At 35.7% G+C, this 21,722-nt stretch overlaps 4 protein-coding genes across 14 annotated transcripts; 1 reads left to right on the forward strand and 3 right to left on the reverse strand.

Moving 5' to 3' along the window:
- On the reverse strand, positions 1 to 7,386 carry LOC123216961 (dolichyl-diphosphooligosaccharide--protein glycosyltransferase subunit 2-like). Of its 2 annotated transcripts, none has more exons than XM_044637667.1 (20): positions 7,182 to 7,386; positions 6,942 to 7,086; positions 6,274 to 6,466; positions 6,078 to 6,167; positions 5,755 to 5,817; positions 5,483 to 5,552; positions 5,196 to 5,284; positions 4,977 to 5,031; positions 4,175 to 4,302; positions 3,972 to 4,087; positions 3,385 to 3,454; positions 2,804 to 2,908; positions 2,617 to 2,706; positions 2,352 to 2,500; positions 2,051 to 2,162; positions 1,894 to 1,977; positions 1,618 to 1,698; positions 1,303 to 1,527; positions 1,067 to 1,189; positions 1 to 867 (listed from the first exon to the last, which is right to left on the reverse strand). In XM_044637667.1, exons 1-20 carry the CDS (start codon positions 7,186 to 7,188, stop codon positions 751 to 753), a joined length of 2,112 nt encoding a protein of 703 aa, XP_044493602.1. In that variant the 5' UTR covers positions 7,189 to 7,386; the 3' UTR covers positions 1 to 750. The 2 variants fall into 2 exon arrangements, with proteins under 2 accessions (XP_044493602.1, XP_044493603.1); XM_044637668.1 differs by having other exon boundaries at positions 5,220 to 5,284; positions 7,182 to 7,384.
- Positions 7,387 to 7,943: 557 nt separating this feature from the next.
- LOC123217133 (H/ACA ribonucleoprotein complex subunit 3-like protein) lies at positions 7,944 to 8,846 on the reverse strand. The gene is made up of 3 exons (XM_044637925.1): positions 8,691 to 8,846; positions 8,556 to 8,598; positions 7,944 to 8,174 (listed from the first exon to the last, which is right to left on the reverse strand). The coding sequence occupies exons 1-3, from the start codon at positions 8,742 to 8,744 to the stop codon at positions 8,077 to 8,079; spliced, it is 195 nt and encodes a 64-aa protein (XP_044493860.1). The 5' UTR covers positions 8,745 to 8,846; the 3' UTR covers positions 7,944 to 8,076.
- Positions 8,847 to 8,928: 82 nt separating this feature from the next.
- Positions 8,929 to 15,614, forward strand: LOC123217132 (uncharacterized protein At1g03900-like). 9 transcript variants are annotated; one of them, XM_044637915.1, is made up of 4 exons: positions 8,929 to 9,549; positions 9,879 to 10,242; positions 13,695 to 13,770; positions 15,088 to 15,614. In XM_044637915.1, the coding sequence occupies exons 1-4, from the start codon at positions 9,064 to 9,066 to the stop codon at positions 15,134 to 15,136; spliced, it is 975 nt and encodes a 324-aa protein (XP_044493850.1). In that variant the 5' UTR covers positions 8,929 to 9,063; the 3' UTR covers positions 15,137 to 15,614. The 9 variants fall into 9 exon arrangements, with proteins under 9 accessions (XP_044493850.1, XP_044493853.1, XP_044493859.1 ...); XM_044637918.1 differs by having other exon boundaries at positions 13,695 to 13,750; XM_044637924.1 differs by having other exon boundaries at positions 9,879 to 10,172.
- Positions 14,434 to 20,694, reverse strand: LOC123217131 (protein CHROMATIN REMODELING 8-like). 2 transcript variants are annotated; one of them, XM_044637913.1, is made up of 8 exons: positions 20,499 to 20,694; positions 20,027 to 20,179; positions 19,170 to 19,736; positions 18,608 to 19,016; positions 17,303 to 18,164; positions 16,564 to 17,173; positions 15,771 to 16,235; positions 14,434 to 15,382 (listed from the first exon to the last, which is right to left on the reverse strand). In XM_044637913.1, exons 2-8 carry the CDS (start codon positions 20,117 to 20,119, stop codon positions 14,708 to 14,710), a joined length of 3,681 nt encoding a protein of 1,226 aa, XP_044493848.1. In that variant the 5' UTR covers positions 20,120 to 20,179; positions 20,499 to 20,694; the 3' UTR covers positions 14,434 to 14,707. The 2 variants fall into 2 exon arrangements, with proteins under 2 accessions (XP_044493848.1, XP_044493849.1); XM_044637914.1 differs by having other exon boundaries at positions 20,027 to 20,182.
- Between the last annotated feature and the right edge of the window lie 1,028 nt (positions 20,695 to 21,722).

The following is a 21,722-nucleotide window of genomic DNA, read 5'->3' on the forward strand; positions in this document are numbered from 1 at the left end:
TTGCAATCAAACTTCAACTTTCGAGATCCCTTTTCCAACGGGAACCTGCAATTTTATTCAAGGAGCATGAAACGGAACATCTCATCTCATGGCCACATATTCCTTGTCATCATGTTTAACCTATAATTTTCACTAGGCAATACGCTTAGCTTACATTATGCAGCACAAATGTCATGAATCAAAAACTAAAGGTATCAGCTTACCATAACTCTGGTCATTGAATAAAAAGTTTGATCTCCCTGAAGTTTCATTTAATAAACTTCCCTTTTCGAATATCTAAAATAACAAGTTGCTCATTATGGTCTTTGTTCCACTAAACTTTCTTCTGCCTTCTGCAAACTAACCAACCCATTGTGTGTAAGTGAGGATGGTTGGAGACTGTAGATGCCCGTCCCATCTTAAACTTTTGTCTTGGTCCATACAGGCACAACCAGGAAAGAAGAATCTAATAGTAAATTTGATGTAACAAACTATGGCAACTGAACTCCAAGAGAAAAAGATGCTGACCTTCTAGTTGCTACCATACAATCTTCACAGATTGGCAACACAAACGAGGGCCATGCGTGTAAATAAACTTTCTTTCCGGTGTTTCATTGTGAATGTGGACTGTGTGTACTAAAATTCTCAACAGGTTAATATAACTTTACTAAATAAGAGTCCTACAAAACTTGACCATGATGTCCATTGCTTCTCCTTTGAAGGAGAAATTTCCCCTCATTTTTGTCGAGTCACTATTGAAAAGGAATTTTGTTAAGCAGATTTCACTTTGGCTGAAGTTGAAGCCAGGTGTGAAAGGGTCCTGTGACCAACGAACATTAAGAAAACACTCAAGAAACCAAGTGCCTTCAATGTTGTGAATAGATCCAACTGCAGAAAGAAAATCACCAAATTTTAATAAACAACCAAAAATGTAATACTTTGACATAGTTAATAAAGCTCTCATCTGTTGTAAGGCATATGTAATTTAAATTGTATGTTCGGATCAAGGTACAGCCATCCAAACAATGGCCAACTGACCAGTACACACTAACTGAAAAATAAATAAAGATAAAAAATAGAAACTAACCTTCAACCAGAAAAGTACATAAAGTAACAGCACTGCTGCGATGCTGAGGTGGAAGAGGATGGCAAATGTAGCAGGCACGGTTACAGTAGGGAAGTTCTTCAGGTTCACCCCTAATCGTAATAGCTGTCCAAGACATCAAAGTACAGTTCAAATATTACTCACTGCACTGGAAAAGACAATTGGGACACACAAAGCTGAATGAATAATCCAAAGGCAATATATCATTCATGACTCACCCCAATTAAGAACCCAAGGAATGGCAAAAGAATGAGACCTAAGAAAGCAAGGGACAGCTCCTGAGGTGGCCGCTTTTCTGGCACCCTGAAAATGTGGGTTATCTCCGCTTTGGGCCCATATCTTGAATAAGGATCAACAGGTAATGCTGGAATTCGGGGTGCCTTCTCAGGGGGTTCTGGCAGATTTAATTCAACATAGCCAATCTCTTGTAATAGAGAGTTCTCCTGTAAAGAAGCACAGCATATTTAGCTCAAATTGTGAGTACACAAGGCCAAAAAATAAATAACGAAATAAAGAAACAAACTCATGCTCACCATGACTGCATCACCAACAGTGAGTTGAATCTTGTATCTACCTGAGAGATAGAAAAACTTCTCAACCAATCCAAGAAAATCCTGCAAGACAGATTGCCAAATACATGATCAACATAAAATTCTTATTTTTTTCCCAAATGATGGCAAGTTAAAAAATACAACTTTGTCTTTGATTTTGAGAGTCAGGCTAAGAAACACTGGCACACATTAATAGGTGACTGACTGAACATAAAGTTAAGAAAAAAGGGGTGAAGGAGATAAAAAAAGACACTTAACTAGAGTTATCTGAAACTTTTTCCCAGAGTTTTTCACCACAAAGATGTACTCAACCTTGCTCTCATGTCTCAGCTTGAGAAACGCCTGCACAGCAACAGAATATCTCAAACAACTATTGTCAGTAAATTCCTAAATAGGTGTTTAAACAACTACATACCTGATGTGGTATAAATGCATTCCCATAAGGGGTGATCAATTCAAAGGATAGATGAAACTTCTGCAGGTGGTTTGCTGATAATGCCACAGCATTATCTCCACCCAAATGTAGCCTATAAAAATTATGGGTGGAAAAATAAAAATCCAAATTATATGGTTGAAGTATAATTAAAGCAAGAAACAGTGAATTGGAATGGCTTCTAAAAGTATCACATCCAGGTATTCAAGTAAGCCTAAAATACCAGCATCAGTAATAGGTAGGAAAAAACTATGGCTAAAATCTGAAAACAGTAACAACATACTTTTTCTGTGTTTCTATGTTCCCATGATCACTATCAAGAACTGCAATTTCAGCATTGTTGATCTTAATAAGTCCAGTCACAAATATTGGTATTTGAGTTTCGGTTCCAGCAGCATAGACACTTTGATGCTCAGTATCATGAAGCACCACCTACAAAATTCAAATTTGGCATCAATCTACATACAGAAATATAGATATGAAGTACGATAATTAGTCCCTCACTGTAAGGGGTAAAAAACTGATAATGATGATGATGATAATAATACCTTAAAAATAAAAATATAATTTCCAACATCAACAGGCTTTGGCACCGAATCTAAGAAATAAGATTCACTCTGTGGATCATACTTGAGTTCCTACAATATATAAACAACAAAGAACATAGATTCAAGTTAGCCAAACACGAAAAGTATATTGCACCTATAGAGGCTAAAACAAGGATATTTTCCGCACCTGGTCCTCAACAATGGTAGTTTCCTTTGACCCAACGGAGAATGCCCGCACAAGTTTCACTGTCAGAGGAGGAGCATTTGCACCAAGCACAGTAGTGACCTTAATCTGATTTACAGAGCATAAGACAAGAAAGTCAAAATTAAAAAAAGAAATCATGTAAAACAGGCCTATAAAAATCAGAAAATTCAAATTGTCACAGGGCAGTGACAAGTTCTGGCAGAAAGGCATCCAAGTCTAGATATAGGACCACCAACACAAACCACATCGATTCTCAATTTGTAAAGGACACTGTAAATGTGATATATTACACTAAAAACATTGGAGGCATAAAGCAGCTGTAATAAGCATACACATTTCACTTTTTTACTCAGCAAAGACTATATTAGAAAATGGAGAGAATGTTGATACATCTAATGAAGATAGAACCCCAGAACATATCAAGAAAGAGTAAGAAAACTGAAGCAGTAACTAGGTGACAACGAAAAACATAAATGAAGTCAACTACTGATATCAGAGAAACCAGCCAATCAGACAATTACACAACTGCATCACAAACACAGGACCTATATTTGGACACAGACCTTTAGGTGCTCATCCTTGGTCACTGAAAGCACTGTATATGGAAGTGATATGATAAGCGGAATGGCAATTCTGCACAAGAAAAGGTAAAATTCAGTGCAAGTAAAAATGTCAACAAGAAAAGGCTGCAATGTAGAACCCCATAATTTAGCCTTTTTTTCTCTATACTTGAAATCCCTCCCCTTCCCTTTTGCTCACTGCTTTTTAAACTAGATGCTGCTTCTGACCTTACAACTTTTACAGCTAGTAAACTTGTGTGATATTATATGCAACGTAGGTGGCTTGAAGGAATTTGAACCTATGACCTCTAGGTTAGAAATATGAAATCACTCAACCTAACCCTTGGGATTAGAGAATTCAGCTATAAAGCTGTAACTGCCATATATTGAAGAATGGAGTCTGTCTTTTATGTTCCAAGAAAAGATATTGTTTAAAACTGTTCTTTAAGAAAGAAACAAAACAAAAGAAATGTTGTATTTCAAAGACAAGTCAGTTGATTGCTATCAAAATGAGTCTATCTGACAGCAGCATCACATAAATGTATTATATAGAAAGGCCAAAATACCGAAAACTCAAGAAAACAACTTGCCTATTGCTTTCCAAGCAAGCTAATGAGTCCACTTGGTTAAAGAAGTCTTTGGCATCACCAGGAATTCCAATGCCAAGGAAAAATTTCGCTAAACCGAATATTTTATCCCCTGGAAGCTGCAAATAGAATACAGAATCAATAGAACATTGTCCCATTAAAAAATAGCTTCTCAGGGATGTACTAATGAGTGAATTCCTACTCACATCAAAACTTCCAGTAGTTACAGCAGCAAATGCAGTCAGCCCTCTAACAACTGATGAAGTAATTGAAAGAGGACCAAGCTGTTCACGTGTGATAACACCATTCTCATCAAAGTAAAAGGCCCCATCATCTACAATAAGGAAAGTTGATTAGACATGGATACCTTCAACTATGAATTCAACATGTAACACCAGTTAAAAAACCATCATTTGGAATAAGTAACTGAAAATCAAAACATCCCAAAGAGGGGTATCTTACCTTTATGTTCAATTTACTAGGGGTGTGTGTGCATGTGTGTATGTATATCATAAAAAATTGAAAAAAACAAAAAGCAAGCTTTCCTAAAAGAGAGGTACCTTAAGCTATAGAAAATCAAACTAATAGGTACAATATAAATATGCATACAGTTCCATTCTTGATTTTCTCTAGAACCTATACTTCATTCTACATGCCTGCCTTTCCAAACATCCCTATCCCCAGTTATGCTTATTTCCCTACAATACTTCTCCACCATCTAATATATAGAAAGATAAGACAATATTTTCCCTTTATATTATCTTGTAAATGTTCTCTTTATACTCTAATGGGTACTCCCAAACAATCATAGAAGACCACAGACATAGCCATTTGATCCAGTAGGTTCAATTATGTGGCCAAGATCCTCCCAAACTTAGGACATATGATTCCTAGTAAAATTTTATTGCAAATTTGAAGTCCATGAGCATAAAATCATTAAATGAAAATAAGGATAAATAAGAAAAACACATTATTTTCAAACCAAATTCAAGGTAGAAACTACAATACCATATTTCTCAATACTGTCGAAGAGTTTCAGTACATCATTTTTTACAGTACCAATCTGACAATTGTAAGTAAATGCAGAATATGAATATCACTCAGCTGAAGAAAACAATTACAAAAAATGGTAAAGGCAAGAAGAAGAATATTTATGAAGAAAAATCATGTACAAGCACACATGCACGCATATGAATATAGGCAAAAGCTAATGAAAAGAAGTCCAACATCCTTTGAGAAGTTCCAAGATACCATAGATTGATCAATCTCAGAAGACGCTAATGAGATGACTCCAGCAAGTGTTTCAAGTGCTATTCCTGCAAGAATCACAATAAGTTAACAGAATAAGCAAAAGCCCATTTTAACAGATAATTAAGAATCAGAATAATAAGCAACATATGCATAGAAACTATGTTCAATAATAAAACTGAACTTGTATTATAGCTACATGTAAAAAGATTATAAAATAACACAAGCATATAATTACTATTAGCTGCATCCTTGAATATAATTACCAGCAGCAAAGGTACTTGACTCAGGATTGTTAGAACTATAACGCCACCTTCCATCACTCTGGCTCAGAGCCTGCAATCATTACTTCAATCATTAAGAAAATAATTGCCATAAGTAGAACAAGAAAGTGGTTGTAAGACTGAGAGTGACAAATGGCAGTTTCAGTTAGATCCAACAATAGACCTTCTTCACCTACTCATTTCAAAGTCAGTCAGGTTCTAACACAGACTATATTCCACCATAAAAAATATTGGTGGGTAAAGAAGCAACTTACCTTTATAGAGTATAAAACTCCTTCAGCATCACTAATATGTAAATCATTTCTAGAAGTTTGATCCTGCATCAACAAATCAATAAATTTATTTTATCAAAATGAGAAAAATGTAAAAGGCTATAAACTATTGAAGAGAAGATGCATTAAGCATCCCTTCAACAACCTTACATCAGTAAAAGAATTTCACAACCTCAGACATATCTTATTTTTCTAGAAATATAAATAAATAAATAAGTGAATAGAAGAACTAGCTTAATCCGTAAAAATAAAATGAGTGCTGAACCCTAAATTACAAGAAATTATATGTTTAAATCAGAGTTTACCTTAATAAGTTTCAAACTTCCAATTGAATAGTAGAAGTCAAGCAATGAACTTGCATCTTGTACAGCGGTTTGGAGTCTTGAAATGATTTCCTTTATAAAGAATAAAAAATTTAAACATCTTGTTCACATACTGCCACATAAAGGCAATAATTTCCAAACTGGGAATAAAGCGTCAGTGACATTAGCTCAAAGATACCTCAAATACTTGTTCTTCAATCTTGCATTTTAAAATGCCATTGACTTTCAACGCATACAACAAATCTTTTGAAGTTGAAGAGGATGACTCAAGGGTTTTTGATACAGAACCACAAGTAGTCTTGCTCACGTCAATATTTCCCTCAACTCCAAGAATCTCACAGGATCTGAGGGCCTCATAAGTCTCTTCTAAGCTGGTATAATCAAAACAAATTAAACAGTTGTTTCACATGAATGATGATGAGGATTATAATGAGAAGAAATGTTATATAAAAATTTTGTAAATTCAAACTGTCAAATTCAGCTGAACTGAAAAACTCATCTCTGAAAGCAATATCTAAAAATAAAAATCAAGACAAATGATCATAATTCCCTCTAACCACACGAATGGAATTCATCTCACCTACAAATGAAAGTGGAAAACTGCAAAGAGAAAGCAGATTCAAATCTTCCATTTTCCAATGTATAAACCCCAATAATTTTTTAAACAAAAAAAAAACACATATTTCATTCACAAGTAGACTTTCTATGAAATTCTTACATTGAAAACCAATTTTCTCAGCAAACAACCAAAGTAAATATAAAAAACAGCACATTCGCTTCATAATGCATACTGAAATCACAGGGAAAAAAAAAGAGTAAATCAGAGTCATAGAGTCGACATGGTACCTGCCAAAAGATCCATCGACAGGTTTGAAGACGTCTAAGGCAGCGGATCGGTGAGAGTCCGAAATCGGTTGAACGATCGAAGCAGCATGGCAGATCGAAATCGCCAAAAACAGAACCAGAAATCCTACAAGACTCGTGGCCATTCCTGCATTAATATTTACAGAATCAAAAAATTAGAAATAGAAATCATATAAAGGGAAAATTGAAACGAAATTGCGAAAACTAGGGTTTAGATCGTACGTAGCATTTGTGGAAGTAAGTCAGTATTCAGAGTCTGCCAAGACCGGGACCAGGACCGGCTAGAGTTGGAGGGAGGGAGTATTTCAGCTGTTATAAAATTAACCAAGTTGGCTGTGTGTTCCAATTTGTACAAATATACGGTAATACGACTACCACTTTGGTATTAAAATCGTCAACTTAATTTTTTTTTTTTTTTTTTTTTGATAAATTACGTTTCCTCGTCCAAGGATTGACCCAAAAATACTTCTTCATTGTTGGTGAAATCCAATATCAGAAAGAAACATTATTCCTACTATTTTATTTAAAAAAATTATCATATAATTTTAAATGAACAAAAAAAATTAAAATAAATTATATTACAATTATTTTATATTTCTTTTCTTTCATTATAATTTTTATTTTATTTTATTTTCGATCAATTTTTGCAATCTCTATTTTTTCAACAACTCATTTTATACTACTAATCACTCAATGTATCTTCTCTCTCCACACTGTCATTGTTCCCTCTCTCCGTCGCACATGACGTACCATTCCATTGATATATGGATTTTCCTTTAAAATCTAGAGTACTTATGTTTATTTATAGAATAAATTGTGGGTCAGAATGGTTTGATCATAAAATGTGAGTTTTTTCAGAGGAGATGATGCACTGTTTATATTATGAACTTGATTAAGAAAGATGGTTTATGTGTGAATAGAAATATCTTTAGTCGGATTCAGAATTTGATCATATGAGAAGGTCTCTCATATGAATAGCAAATATGGCTCAAATCAAACATTCAATACTTGGAATATTAACCATCCAACTTTACATTACAAAACCATTGAAAGATGAAAGATGAAACATTGCATTTAGAAAATATAAAGTTGAAAAATAAGCTCCTTGGATATAATTTCAGTACTTTGGGGGCGGCTTCTGAGTGGGCAAAAGTCCAAATCGCTTCTTCAGAAGAACTCTCTGCCTCGAGAACTTGTCATCAGGGGAAAAACGAGCTGCAGTTGGAACAAACAAGTTAACAACAGGAAATCACTATCAGTAGCACTTAGGCACTACACAGATTTTCATTACAACATATTAAAAATCTCTGAAAAATGAGAGGGATTCAGTTAATAACAGCTGCAGGTGAATGCAGGACGAACCCCAGATTGAATCATCTTCTAAAATGTATGCATGTGCTAGTGTTGCAAATTGGAGAAACAATCAAAAGACTGGAATATTTTTAGCCATCTCCAATACTTTCAGGCAATTACAGAAACAGACATGACTGTTATGTATGAGGCATGTCGTACCAAAACTATACATAACTGATTCAAGGGGAAGATTGCCTTCAAATAAAGTAAGACATTGAAGAAATAATCGAGATATAGTAGTACCTGGATGAGCAGATTGAGTAGGAATCCCTAGAGGTGATTCTTTCTGCATTCAATGATACAGTCAAAGGTTAATAGACAGATTGAACACAAGAAGATTCCACAGATAATAAACTTGAACCCAAAAACAAAACATACCTTAGTGGTATAAACTTTATCGCCATTCTCGTTTATGTAGAACTGAAGATACATCCTCGCAACTCAGAAGCTAACAGAAGACAAGTGAGAGAACTGGCAAAGCTAGGGTTTTAAAAGAGGGTTTTTCCTCCCCACGTGCCTCGCACGTGTCCTGGTAAGACTAACTTCTGGGCCGTCGTGGACCAGGCCCAAAAAGGGGATGATGAAATAGTTGACCAATCAGATGCCACGTCTCCGCAGCAGTGTAGCTTCCTTTTGAGTGATATGATGTGAGAACTTCTCTTCGCTTCTCTGGTTTCTTGTTCCTTTTCGTTCCTCCTGAGTAAATTTTTCAAGTCAGTGAACGTTTCTTAAATTTTCTTGCGAAACTACGATGTCGTTTGACGATGAAGAGTCATCCGAGCACACGCTCCTCGTAGTCCGCGAAGTCTCCGTGTACAAAATCCCCCCGCGTAGTACCTCTGGCGGCTACAAATGCAGCGAGTGGTTACAGTCCGACAAGATCTGGTCGGGTCGGCTCCGAGTCGTCTCCTGCAAGGACCGCTGCGAGATCCTCTTAGAGGATCCCAACTCCGGCGAGCTTTTTGCTGCTTGTTACGTCCATCCGGGCCAGCGCGAGACGTCCGTAGAGACTGTCCTCGACTCCTCCCGGTATTTCGTGCTTATGATCGAGGATGGAACGGGGAAACACGCGTTCATTGGGTTGGGTTTTAACGAGAGGAACGAAGCGTTTGATTTTAACGTGGCGTTATCGGATCACGAGAAATACGTGAGACGAGAAATCGAGAAAGAGAATGGTGAGACGAGTGAGAGCGATGGTCATATTGATATTCATCCCGCTGTTAATCATAGATTGAAGGTATGCTCAACAAGTTTAAAATAAATTTAATAATGATCATGATTAGCTCTTCTAGTCTTTCTTACTCTCATTGTTTTATTCTTCGACTGTCTCTATACTGTTATAAAATTTATGGGATAATTTTTGTATTTGATGTATAGCTTACTCAAGTTTGCGTTTTTCCCATCGGCTTCTTATTATTTGGATTTGCAATTTCTGTTGTGTAGTCTCCATTAATGAGAGAGTAGAATTTCGATTGATCTTAATTTTGGGTTTTTTGATGTGGGTCTAAATTGGTATTTATGTGTTGATTCAGGATGGATTTGACTTAATTATGTTTCCGATAATAGGAAGGTGAGACTATCCGGATCAATGTGAAGCCCAAACCAACTAGCGGAACTGGTATGCTTTCAGCCGCTGGGTTAAAAGGAGGGCCTTCTGCTCCAGGAAAGCCAAAGCCTAAAATTGTAGGGCTTGCCCCGCCACCTGAGACTGGGAAAATTAGGTCTCCTCTTCCTCCACCTCCTAATGATCCTGCTGCTGCTCAGATGAACTCTGCTAGTCCAAAAGTTGGCATCTGGGCACCAAAAGAAACCACAGGACATTCTACTATGGATGCTTTTTCAGATCTTTCTCAAATTGAGGTATGCAATTTGTTGGTAGTATTATACCCTGGGCTTATCAAGGAAGGTGACAGAATTTTGAGACATTCTGGTATGCCTGTTGATTTAAAATTAATTAATGAAATCATTTAATGTGTATTTGGTTATGAATGGAATTAGACTTCCAAAATATACAAACTTGTTGCATATATATAAACAAGTTTCATCATTCATGTCTGTTAGGACTACATATTCGTTACTGTAAGTGACAGAAAATTGGGGGCATAAACACAAATAAGTTGTTGGCAAAAAAAGAGCAGACCACTAAAGGGAGAAGGCAACATGGCTAAGGGTGAAGAGAGAAAATTAATAAAATGGGGAGGCATGAGAGAGGAAGAGAGGAGAATATTGTTTTGGGTTTCCAGAGAAGCCTTTGACTGATTGAGGGAGAGAATCTAGTCTCTCAAAAGTTTGACAAATTAAAGAGAGATTTGGGCCTCTTAGAAGCCAGACCTGGGGTGTTTTAGTTTTCATTTTCTTATTTATTAGTGTTGTCAGTGTAGGAAGCTTGAAGTCTTTTGTAAACACAGCCAACAATCAATACAAATATCAACTATTTCCTTCATTTCTTTTGTCATTTACACGATTTGTATTGGTTGAGGATTGGATAATTGTTGGGTTCATTGTAGTCGGAGCATGATGAGAATGGAAGCTAGGGTAGATGGATTGGAAAAGGACCTTGATTCGGTGAGGGGTTGGATGGTCTAGGTGCTAAACTGGAAAACTTGAATTCAAGATTGGAAGGTAGGAGAGTTGTGTAGTACCTCAGGGAGTTGAGGGTAATGATGGTGAACAAAGAGTTGCATGGTGGTGACCGAGGAATAGTGTCAATGGAAAAACCTTGTTGCTGGTGAGAGAAGCGATGCCACCTCCGCTAGTAGGGTTGGATTCAAATCAAGCTCAAGACTAGCTCAAGTTTCGTTTAAGTTTGAGCCTAAACTGAGTTTTGGGTTTGATTTGATACTAAAATGATGTTGTTTTGAAGTGTATTGGTTAAAATGGCATCATTTTGAAGTGTATTGGTTAAAACGACGTCGTTTTGATGCATATTAACCAAAACGACATTGTTTTAGTCAATTCATATCAAATTTTTTAGGTTTGTTAGCTTAACGAGTCGAACACTCTTAAAGCTCGAGTTTAAAAAAATTGAACTCTAAAACTCAAGCTTGTTTGAGTTGAGCTTGTTTTAGGTTCGTTCGAGTTTGAGCAAACTCGGTTCAAATTTAATCTTATCACTAGCAAGACAGGAATAGCATGTGACGGGAGAACAGAGGGTTGTTGGTGAAGGAACAATAGCATGGGAGACGGCCAGCGAAAACTAGGGGTTTGGTTGGTGAGACACATCTCACAAGTGATTGAATCTACCAATTATTATCGGCAATGACCTGTTAGGATGGATTTTTTGCATGAAACGTTATTACATGGTGAACTGATTGACTCAGGAGAAGCTTACCTTTATCGTCGTCTGTGTGGAGGGAATGACACTCAACTGGCTACAATGGCGTAAATCGAGCGGGTTTACCAATTGGATTGATCTAAAACATGCCTTTTTTCATCAATTCCAGTTGTGGCAATGCGGCAAACCATATGAAGAGTTGCTTGCATTTTGACAGACTGACACAATGGGAAAGTTTAGATGTTGCTTTGAGCTTCTCTTGGCACCAATGTAAGAAGTTTTATATGATATTTTACTTGGGGCATTTCTTAATGGACTAAGAGATGAAGTGAGGGTAGAAGTCAAGTTATTTGGGCTAATAAATTTATAAGAGGCAATGGAGCAAGCTCAAAATTTTAAGGAAAAAAATTGGGTCATTCAAAACCGACCTGGTCCAAGACCCATCTGGTACAACCCAAAAACTAACCCAACCAACACAACCCAATATGTTTTTCACCTTTTGTTTACCATTTAAGCCAAAACACTTTACACCCATCACCTACCACTCAAACCCATCTAACGTTACACAATCAAGCCAAAAATCCTCACCCATTTTAGCCCTAATATACACCACTTAAACTCATGCACATTAAACAATTCAAGCCCAATCCAAAGCCTAAACCAATTAACTCATTTTCAAACAGTTCCAAACACCTTGTTTTCACCCAACCGAACAATTCAGTAGAACAGAATAGAAAACATGCTAGCTCCAGCGGATTGATTTCAAGTGCACAGAGGGATGGGAATTTTCAAAGGTTATTGGATATCAAAATTCAATCGAAATTAGAAAAGGGACTGTTTTTTTGGTGTGATGAAAAGTATGAACCGAACCATCATTGCAAATTTTTGGAGTTGCGAGTGATATTAACATGCAAAGAGAATAGGGAAGAAGAAGAGAAATTTGTGCATACCGAAGACAAGGAATTAGAAGTGTTAGGCACATGATGAGGTGCTTAAAATATATATCTTAGATTTTAAGTTTTTTTATCCATTTTTACTTGGTTCTTCAAAAAAAAAAAATTAATTAAATTAAAAAATTTAAGAGCACCTTCCAATAGCCCTACCTTAAGGACCACGTATTTGTTATTGTTACCATAGGTGGCAAAAACATAAATAGGCTGTTGGCATAAAAAAAAGGGAGGACCAATCAAGGGAGAAGGTGATGTGGCTAAGGGTAAAGAGAGAAAAGGGATAACAAGGGTAGGTAGAAGAGGGAAGAATATTGTTTTGGGTTTCAAGACAAGCCTTTGGCTGATTGAGAAAGAGAGTCTAGTCTCTTAAAGGCTAATTAAATTAGGAAGAGATTCTAGCCTCTCGGTAGCTAGACTTGGGGTGTTTATTTATCCTTTTCTTGTTTATGGATGTCAATGTAAGAAATTCACTGTCGTTTGTAAACACAACCAACAATCAATACAAATATCAACTATTTTCTTCATTCTTTGTCATTTCTGTGTTTTACATTGGTTGTGGATTGGATAATTGCTAGGTTCCTAACAGTATATTTTCTCAATCTTGGAACTTCACTGTCGTGGTTAGTATTCGTATTTTGTGCTCTGCTTAAAAGTTACTTTTGAAGCCCATGTTAAGAAATGTACATTAATATAGCCTTTAAATGTAATTTTACCCAACACATATGCAATAGGTTGCGATTATCTTCCTCTTTGTATAATTGCAATTCTTTTGTTTCTGTCATAAAACTCATTTTTTGATATCTAGGCTTTTACCAATTAATAAAGGAGTATTTTGTATCCTGTCAATCCTTGTGAAAATGTTTTTTAGATCCTCTTGTTTTCTTTTGCCATTTCCTGCTCGTGAGTCATGACCAAGCAAAACTTTAATTTATATTGACATTTAATGTTTCACCTTGAACTTCTGTCTATCCGATTGGTTTTTCCTTTCTAATGATTTCCTTCTGTGGTGTTTATACGTCTTTCTTCTGCATAAACATTACAATGTGCTCTGCCTTTGATGTTAATCACTACTTCTACTGCTATAAGCTGGAACATTTTTCTATTAATTAAGGACATTGGTAAAAGACCATTTGCTTAGTTATTTGTTGATTCGTGCAGAGCAATCTCCCCTCATCTATGACATCAGGATCAAGCAAGACTACTACCGCATCAGGGTGGGCAGCTTTCTGATTCTGTGAGCATTTCTTATGTATAAGATCTTTGTTTGATGTTTTGTCCAAGGGAAAAATTTTTGATGAAGAAAAATTGAGGAAAAAATATGAAAGAATACTAAATACTTGCATAGTTTATGATGCTATATTGATGTGTCTTACTTCTTTGGGACTCATTATGTCTTATTCAGTATGATAGAGAAATTAATCATTTTTCTTTCTTCTTCCAGTTTGGCTGCTGTGTATATTTGTAATCTGCTCCAATAATGCTTGCCAAGCAGCTTGTATCTTTAGCACATAAAATAAAGATATACTCAGTTTGTTAGGCTTTTCTGGCAATGGTATTGTTTAACATTTTACCGAATTTGGCATTTCTTTTCTCCATTTCTCCATGTGGTTTTCTTTTCTTTCTTCTTTTTTTTTTTTTTTGGGAAATAATAATCTTGATTATATTCTTATAACTGAAAAGGTTAGAACTTTTATACGATGTCAATATCTCTCAAATAGTATTTTTACGTTACTAATCTTGTAAATTAGTAGAAATACTAATAAACAATAGTACAGTCTTTCAAAAATTAGCAGTGAAATTTGATGTTAGAAGAACTTCCAACTTTGTACTTACCGGGAAAAAAGGACCTTCCAGCTTTAGTCTTTGGTTAATCAAGGTATGGAATACACTGCAAATATTGAAGAAAACCTAGTACTCAGATCTGGAGCCTTCTTCCTGTATTGACCATCTAATCAACCTACCAATCATTATTTACACACACACACACAAATGTTCTATAAAATGTTCCATACTGTCAAGAAACCTATAAAATGCCCCAAAAAAAGAAAAATTCAATCCATTTGTGGATATGGGAAATGTAGATATATACATCATTGTCTCTATCTCCAATGATCTTTTGGTAAGTTAGAAAAAAAATCTTAGTGATATGATTAATGGCAATGCTGAAGCAATCATTCCGGTTGTTGAAACTCAGGCTTCAGCACCCAACATGATCCATTTGGGTCCTTTTTAAGGATAGCCATTTCCTTCAAAAGATTTTTAAATAAAGGAAGATCCTGTGGGGGTATCCTATCCCTAAAATGCTGGACTATGCTGGCTGAATCAGTGCTTCCACCCTCTTGTTGGATAAAAGTACATATTTGACGAATCAATACTTCAGGCTGCACACTAGAAACATTGTGAGATGACCGTGAGGTCCCAACATCTGTAGATCTTGATCCGGTAGCAGAACTTGAGTTCACCTTATGTCCAAGTCCAGCAGCAGCTGTCTTTTCTTGATTTCCTTGTATTTTAGATAGTAATTCAGATGAAGATAATGCCTTTCCTGCAGATGCCCCTGCTGCAAAGCCGCCCAACTTGCTTGTTTTGCTGCTAGATGAGTCATCTGAGGGCTTAATCAACTGACGGTTAACAGTTGAACCAAATTTCTGGCGAACAGATGATGGTGCACCAGCAATTCCAGATTTCCCCGTCCATGTCGGGACAGATATGTTGTCACAACTTCGAAGCATTCTGGACTGGCGCAAAGCTTCTGCTGCTCTTTGTGCAACTTGAGAAGCTTGCTCCTGCAGCCTCATCTTCTCTTCATCATGGGCATTCATGATTATGTCATGGTTCACAGCACTCTGGAGATTCAAAAGGGAAAGAGAAACAAAATCACATGATGGCAAGGAAAACCAAGTGAAAGAAAAGAAAACAATATATGCAATAGGTACAGTAATGGAGATCACTGAGGGTGCGATGGTGTTTTACCATCATTTTTTTTAAGTTCTTTGTGCTGAATGCCTTTTACAATGTGGAAAAAGTTGTTAAATATCTTTTGTACGAACAGTTGAGAGGGAAGACTCTTCTAACACAGACTACATCTCATGGATCAAACAAAATTTAGGAAGAAAGGCAATACTTCATTCCAAATAAAAATTACAAATCTTAAGGAAATGCTGAATTCGAATAAAGAAGGAACATCAAAGCACAAGTTCTACAACCATAAGAACAAACAGAGAGGAAACTTACATGTATGCCTTGTGCATCAAAAAGACTCTTTAAGATATTTGTTTCTTCATCCACTTCACCATCATTATTATCAGCTTTTTCTTTCCCTTTTCTTCTGAAAGATTCAACCTCTAAGTTGTTTTCTTTATTGCCTGCATCATCATCAGCATTTGTTGCAGCTTTTTTTCGTTTCAGCTTCTTTTCTTTCTGAGCCCCAACAACAAGATTCACATCTTCAGACAACTGACTGAAAATATTAGAAGTTTCAGTTGATCCACTATCCCCGTCATCATTAAAAGTGAAAAGATCCTTCATATCTCGAGCCTTAAAAAACCTTCTCTGCTGTGGGTTCCTCAATATCTTATTAGTAAGAAAATGCTTGTATATCTGGCGGTGATACACCTTCTCCTCAATAGTTCCACGTGTAATCAATCTATAAACAGTTACATCCCGTTTCTGACCAATTCGCCAAGCACGCTCCCTGGCCTATTATAAGCCATAGTTTCTTTTAATTCTTACATGAACAAAGTTTCCCAAGCTAATTACTAAAATTGAAATGACAACATGAACAGAGTTTTACACTAGACCATCCAACTTCAATAAATATAAGCCCTATGTAGAAAATCATGAAAGACAGAAGTGTTTCTTGTAGGCATTTCCAAGGAAAAAAGAATAAAAGAAGATACCATGAATAGGACAATAGTTAACACTTTCTATCTATATGTAGCAGAAATTGCACAGATATTTAAAATTTAGCAATTTCATACTAAAAAAGAAGATGAGTGGTAAAATGAAGAATAAATTACACAAGTACCTGCATGTCAGTTGAAGGGTTCCAATCAGGGTCAAAGATGATCACCCTGTTTGCACCAGTCAAATTTGTTCCCAAACCGCCAACTTTTGTAGTTAGAATGAATATAAACACATCGCTGGAGTTATTGAACTCATCTATTAAGGCCATTCTCTGCTTGACAGGAGTAACACCATCCATTCTCCTATAGTCATAACCATTAGAAATCAAGAAATTCTCTAGAATATCAAGCATCTGTTGAGTTTGACAAAAAAGAAGAACACGATGACCCTGCTCCTTCCAAACCTTCAGAACTTGGGCAACAACCTTCATTTTCCCACTGCGCTCAGGATTCCCGTAATCTGGGTTCTGGCAGGAATGCTCTCTCTCAAGCAGATCAGAGTGGTTGCATATCTTGCGCATCACATCGATTCCATATAAAGAGTTTTTTCTCCCACCCAGTATCTGTTCCACCTCAGAGCTAGCAAGAAATGCTCGATATACAGACTGTTGCTCAGCAGTGAGGCTGCAGAAGAGAACATGCTCAGTTTTTTTGGGAAGCTGAGCATTCACGTCAGCTTTCATACGCCGAAGAAGATAAGGCATGATCAAGTCTCGTAGGATCACAGCACATCTGCACAATGTCATTTTAGAATTAAGAAATTATTCAGAAATATCCGATTGGACATATCTGGTTACAAACAAAGATGCAGAAATGAATGAAAGACCATCTTAGAATATTCAGAGAAATCATAACTCACACCTGTAGGCTGTCGATACTTGTAAAGGAGAAGCATTGGCATAACCACCCACAGCTATTGGAACAGCAAATTCTGCCTCAAAAACAGGCAAAACCCCCAACTTTCCAGGGAAAACAAAATCAAACAAGGACCACAATTCTGAAAGCTTATTTTGAATTGGTGCCCCAGTCACTATTACCCGGTGAACTGTCTGTAGTTGTTTGCAAACTAGAGTAATTTCAGCATTAGGATTCCGAATTCTATGTCCTTCATCCAGAACAGCATAACCCCATTCAATATCAAGCAACTTTTCCCCTAACAAGCGTAGTTGCTCATAAGTGGTAATAAGCAGCCCAGATTCTGATCTTAAAACTCGATTTATCAAGAAATCCCATTTTTTGGTGTTTTTAGAGGACCATTTTTCCTCATAATCACCGTCCAATGAACCTTCACTATCATAGTCACTATCAGAAGATTTGCTTCTATTACCAGGATCCTGAGCAGAATCATGCAATATCTCCACACGGAAGCTAGGATACCACTTTTGTGCTTCCCTTTTCCACTGTTGCAACAGTGTAACTGGGCAGACAACAATGCTTGGTTTGTACATACCACTGAAATGCAATGCCCCAAGAAAGGATAACACTTGAACAGTCTTGCCAAGACCCATTTCATCTCCAATAATTCCACCTGCTCTCTGGCAATGCAATTCCCATAGCCACTGCACTCCTACCTTTTGATAATCAAAAAGATTACTAAAAATGTATTCTGGAATTTTGAGCCCACCTTCAAGTGTTACAAAAGCAGGCTCACTATCATCTGTATCTTCCACATCTTCTTGCTTTTCTACCTCATAACTGGAAGTAACCAAGTTATTTCTTCCATCTTCAACAAAGGAAAAAGCATAAAAGTTTCAAAAAATAAGGATACATAATACTGGCAAAAAGTGCAGTCTTAACATACAAAAATTATTTCTTGTATAGCTCAGAAAGAGATAATGCAAAGGGATATTATAAACAACAAAGGCAAACCTCTAATATGTACACTAAAGTCTGTTGTTTCTCCACAAAAAATATGATGTAGACATTGAAATGAAGATGCAAATCAAACAATGAGGTAAGTAGTGGACAACTTGAAACATGAACAAACCTTCTAAAAGACAAGGCACTTTTCTGGACTAAAAAGGGGTATTTTGTGAATTATTAAATGAGGAAAGCAATTGCTAGAGTTGAGGAATTAAATAACCTTTCAAAAATTATCGCAGCAAAAGCTTTACCAAACATAATTACAAATACTTAAAACCTAAGCAAGAATAATATTTAACATACCATTAGCTTCCACACCCGTTTCTTCAAGAGAAATGCGATTCCTCCACTTCTTGTTAGGCAAAGGCCGTTTCTTTTTCTTTTTGGTACCTTCTTTCTTTTCAACCTCACTTTCGGGAAACACAGGAATTTTCAAAGGTGTTTTTAGCCTCTGGAAAGGATGTGTTGGTCCATCAAGCTTCGGAATTTCTTCTGGATCAAGAAGCTTGGTCGTTGGACGAATTTGTGCAGCTTCTGACATTGACCGAACAGCTCTGTCAACACTAGCTGAGAAAAGATCACTACTTTTGCCTTCTTCTTCTAAGGTTACATTGTGCCAATTAGATGGTCCTGGTTGTTGAAGACGACGTTCAAAGCCCTTAAGCTTGTGAAAAGGAGTTAAAATTCCTTTGCGAACCAATTCATCCCTTTTCTAAGACATACATATAAAGTTAAGAGTCCACTGAATTAAATTTTGAAAACTATCAATTAACTATGTTAGAAAATAATGAGTGGATATATTTTGCGTCCTATCATAAATCACATAAAGCATTTTTTAACAAATAAAGAACTTTGTATGACTCACTGTTTCAACAAATCCTGAAGATGCTGCATCCAATACAGAATCAAAATCAGCATCATCATCAAATGAAACTGTTTTCAGCCTTTTTGACTGTTTTTTGCCTGGTTTCTGAGTTTCTTTTGCCTTTTTCTTGGGTCTGAATTCTTCCTTTACCAGATCTTGAATAAGTTTATCATGCTTAATATCCTTGGAAGTCTTCTCAAATTGATAAATTGAAAGTTCCTTCTCAAGCTGAGCCTTAGTTTCTTTGAGGCTTTCCAGTCTATCAGTAGCTAGGGCATGCTGAAGAGACAAACCATCGGAAGATGCCTGAACAACACTTTTATCATCCTCAATATCCAACTTTCCCTTGCCAACGTCAACATTAGTAGCTTGATCTTCTTCATCTTTTTCCCTTCTCAGATGATCAACAGTGTAAGCAACAGCATTTATTTCAAATTCTACAGCCCTTAATTTATCGTAAAGTTTCTCTTGACCAGTGGAGTACGGATCAATATTTTCCAATTTAACACAAGGCTCCTCCTCATTTCTCTGTTCGGCTTCATTGCTGTTTCCAGCATCATTTTCCACCTACAAAATAACAATAGCTTGTATCAAAGTGTACATCTAATAACTATCGACAATTCATACCATCTGAAAAAACAGACGTCATAAAATGTCTCCAAATTCCCAAGAACCTAAGTAGCACAACAGTTACCGACAAGACAAGAACAATCCAACGAAAAACTCCCTTTAATAAAAAATCTCAATCATCAATTATAATGTAGGGCAATGTTACACCTCTGCCACTAATGACAATAGCAATGATATTAAACACTGCTGAGTCCATAATAAAGAAGATAAAGCAAGGAAGCAAATACCGCGGCAGCAATTACATCACGTTCGATGTCCTCAGGATTTGCAGATGTCACACCCAAACTTTTCAGCAAAATCCTCTCCTCTTCTTCCTCCATCAGTTTCACCAATCAAGCAATCGCTCCCTCATTCCGCCATTCATAGCCAACTACAAACACCTGCTAAAACAGAGAACATGTCGAATTCAATCTTCACCGGCATCACATGTTAATTTCGTAATACTCTCACACATCACAAATACAATTTATATTATCAATTTTTCCTAAGGAAGAAATCAGCTCTTCATCCTCTAATTAACATTGAACTTCAAGTCTACAGTTACTTGCCGTAAGCTTCTCCGATCAAATACTAAACAGAAGAAAAATACTTCAATTTTTCTTTAGGGATTTTAGAAAAGTTATCAAATTGCAATGCAAGAATTATTATTCAGTAACAACATATAATGTAGAACCATTTGATTGAGGAAAAAACGCTTACCAAAAAAAATTATTATTCAGTAAACGTTTGCCCATAATATTTTACGGAATGAATCATTTTGCTTGGACCGTCTCTTTGGTTTCTCCCAGCCTGTATTGGTCGACCGGTCGAATTTAGACGGCAGCACAAAATGTTTCCACACAACACAACCCCGTTTTGACAATCTTTTCACCCTTCAGAAAAACGATATTCTGTCACTCAAAGTAAAACATTATCATAATTAACTTTGTTTTTTTTTTTTTTTTTTTATATGATTTTAATCAATATTTTGTGAGTTATACAAATATAACCAAACAAATCCATAATGTCGAGAGTACCCTTGTACTAATTTTGAACAATTTGAAAAATGAAAATATAAGATTGCTCACCACATCAATGCCAACTCTTATCAATCAATTTTCAATAAAAAACAATAAAATAAAATAATAAATTTAAATATAAAAATATATATTCGAAAAATATCAATATTTCTATTAAAAATAAATAACACAACACTAATTCATTGTGGTTTGGAAATCTAATCCCGAATATAACACAATTTTAAATAATAAAGGTATAAAAATTAACACCAGACTCTAAAATACATTTAATTAACAGTTTGTATTAAACCCTAAGCTTATCTAAAGCAAGTTTTAGTTTTAAAAAATTGTGATTTTTTTTGGGTCAAAATTTCTTTATTTTTATTAGATTTATGGGTTAAATACAGTTGTGCTTATTGCAAAACCTCCTTTATACAAGGATGAAATCGTCCAACTCTATTTTAATGGCAATATTTGTATAATTTATAGAAATTTAGTTAAAATTTAATAAACCCCTTAATTTGGCTAATTTAATTAATTACCCCAATTATTTTATTAATATTTGATTCAAAAACTTTCCCATATATATTTTTCACTTTTAAATTAATAATTATAAAATAATTCAAATTGTATTAAAATAATGTAGTTTGACTAAAAGCATACTTAGGATAATACATTCCTCTCGAATCGCATTTGATATAAAATAAAAGGATCGAATCACATTCTCTTTAAACCAACTTTTATCGTATCATAATTTTTAAATGTGATTTTAGTTAGATCTCTCGGATGTGATTAGTTAAGACTTTGATTAAAAATACTATTTCAATCATATAAAATAATTTAATTTGAGTTTAAACTAAACTCTAAATCTTAAGGGTAAGTGTTTTTTTTTTTTTAATTTTAAAGATAAAATTTTTTTCATTTT

This window comes from Mangifera indica, chromosome 5 (genome assembly GCF_011075055.1).
Source record: "Mangifera indica cultivar Alphonso chromosome 5, CATAS_Mindica_2.1, whole genome shotgun sequence".
NCBI lineage: Eukaryota > Viridiplantae > Streptophyta > Magnoliopsida > Sapindales > Anacardiaceae > Mangifera > Mangifera indica.

Excerpts from the sequence above, each read along its gene's own strand:
- LOC123216961 (XM_044637667.1), bottom strand. Across the intron at positions 5,818-6,077 it reads GAAGTTTGAAACTTATTAAG|GATCAAACTTCTAGAAATGA; the intron begins GTAAACTCTGAT and ends TTGTTGATGCAG. Across the intron at positions 2,501-2,616 it reads ATTATATTTTTATTTTTAAG|GTGGTGCTTCATGATACTGA; the intron begins GTATTATTATCA and ends TGAATTTTGTAG.
- LOC123217132 (XM_044637915.1), top strand. The coding sequence starts at position 9,064 with ATGTCGTTTGACGATGAAGAGTCATCCGAGCACACGCTCCTCGTAGTC. Across the intron at positions 9,550-9,878 it reads CTGTTAATCATAGATTGAAG|GAAGGTGAGACTATCCGGAT; the intron begins GTATGCTCAACA and ends TTCCGATAATAG. Across the intron at positions 10,243-13,694 it reads CAGAATTTTGAGACATTCTG|AGCAATCTCCCCTCATCTAT; the intron begins GTATGCCTGTTG and ends TGATTCGTGCAG.
- LOC123217131 (XM_044637913.1), bottom strand. The coding sequence starts at position 20,119 with ATGGAGGAAGAAGAGGAGAGGATTTTGCTGAAAAGTTTGGGTGTGACA. Across the intron at positions 19,737-20,026 it reads GTGATGTAATTGCTGCCGCG|GTGGAAAATGATGCTGGAAA; the intron begins GTATTTGCTTCC and ends GTTATTTTGTAG. Across the intron at positions 17,174-17,302 it reads CAAGTATCGACAGCCTACAG|ATGTGCTGTGATCCTACGAG; the intron begins GTGTGAGTTATG and ends GACATTGTGCAG.
- LOC123217133 (XM_044637925.1), bottom strand. The coding sequence starts at position 8,744 with ATGTATCTTCAGTTCTACATAAACGAGAATGGCGATAAAGTTTATACC. Across the intron at positions 8,599-8,690 it reads ATAAAGTTTATACCACTAAG|AAAGAATCACCTCTAGGGAT; the intron begins GTATGTTTTGTT and ends CATTGAATGCAG. Across the intron at positions 8,175-8,555 it reads TACTCAATCTGCTCATCCAG|CTCGTTTTTCCCCTGATGAC; the intron begins GTACTACTATAT and ends TTCCAACTGCAG.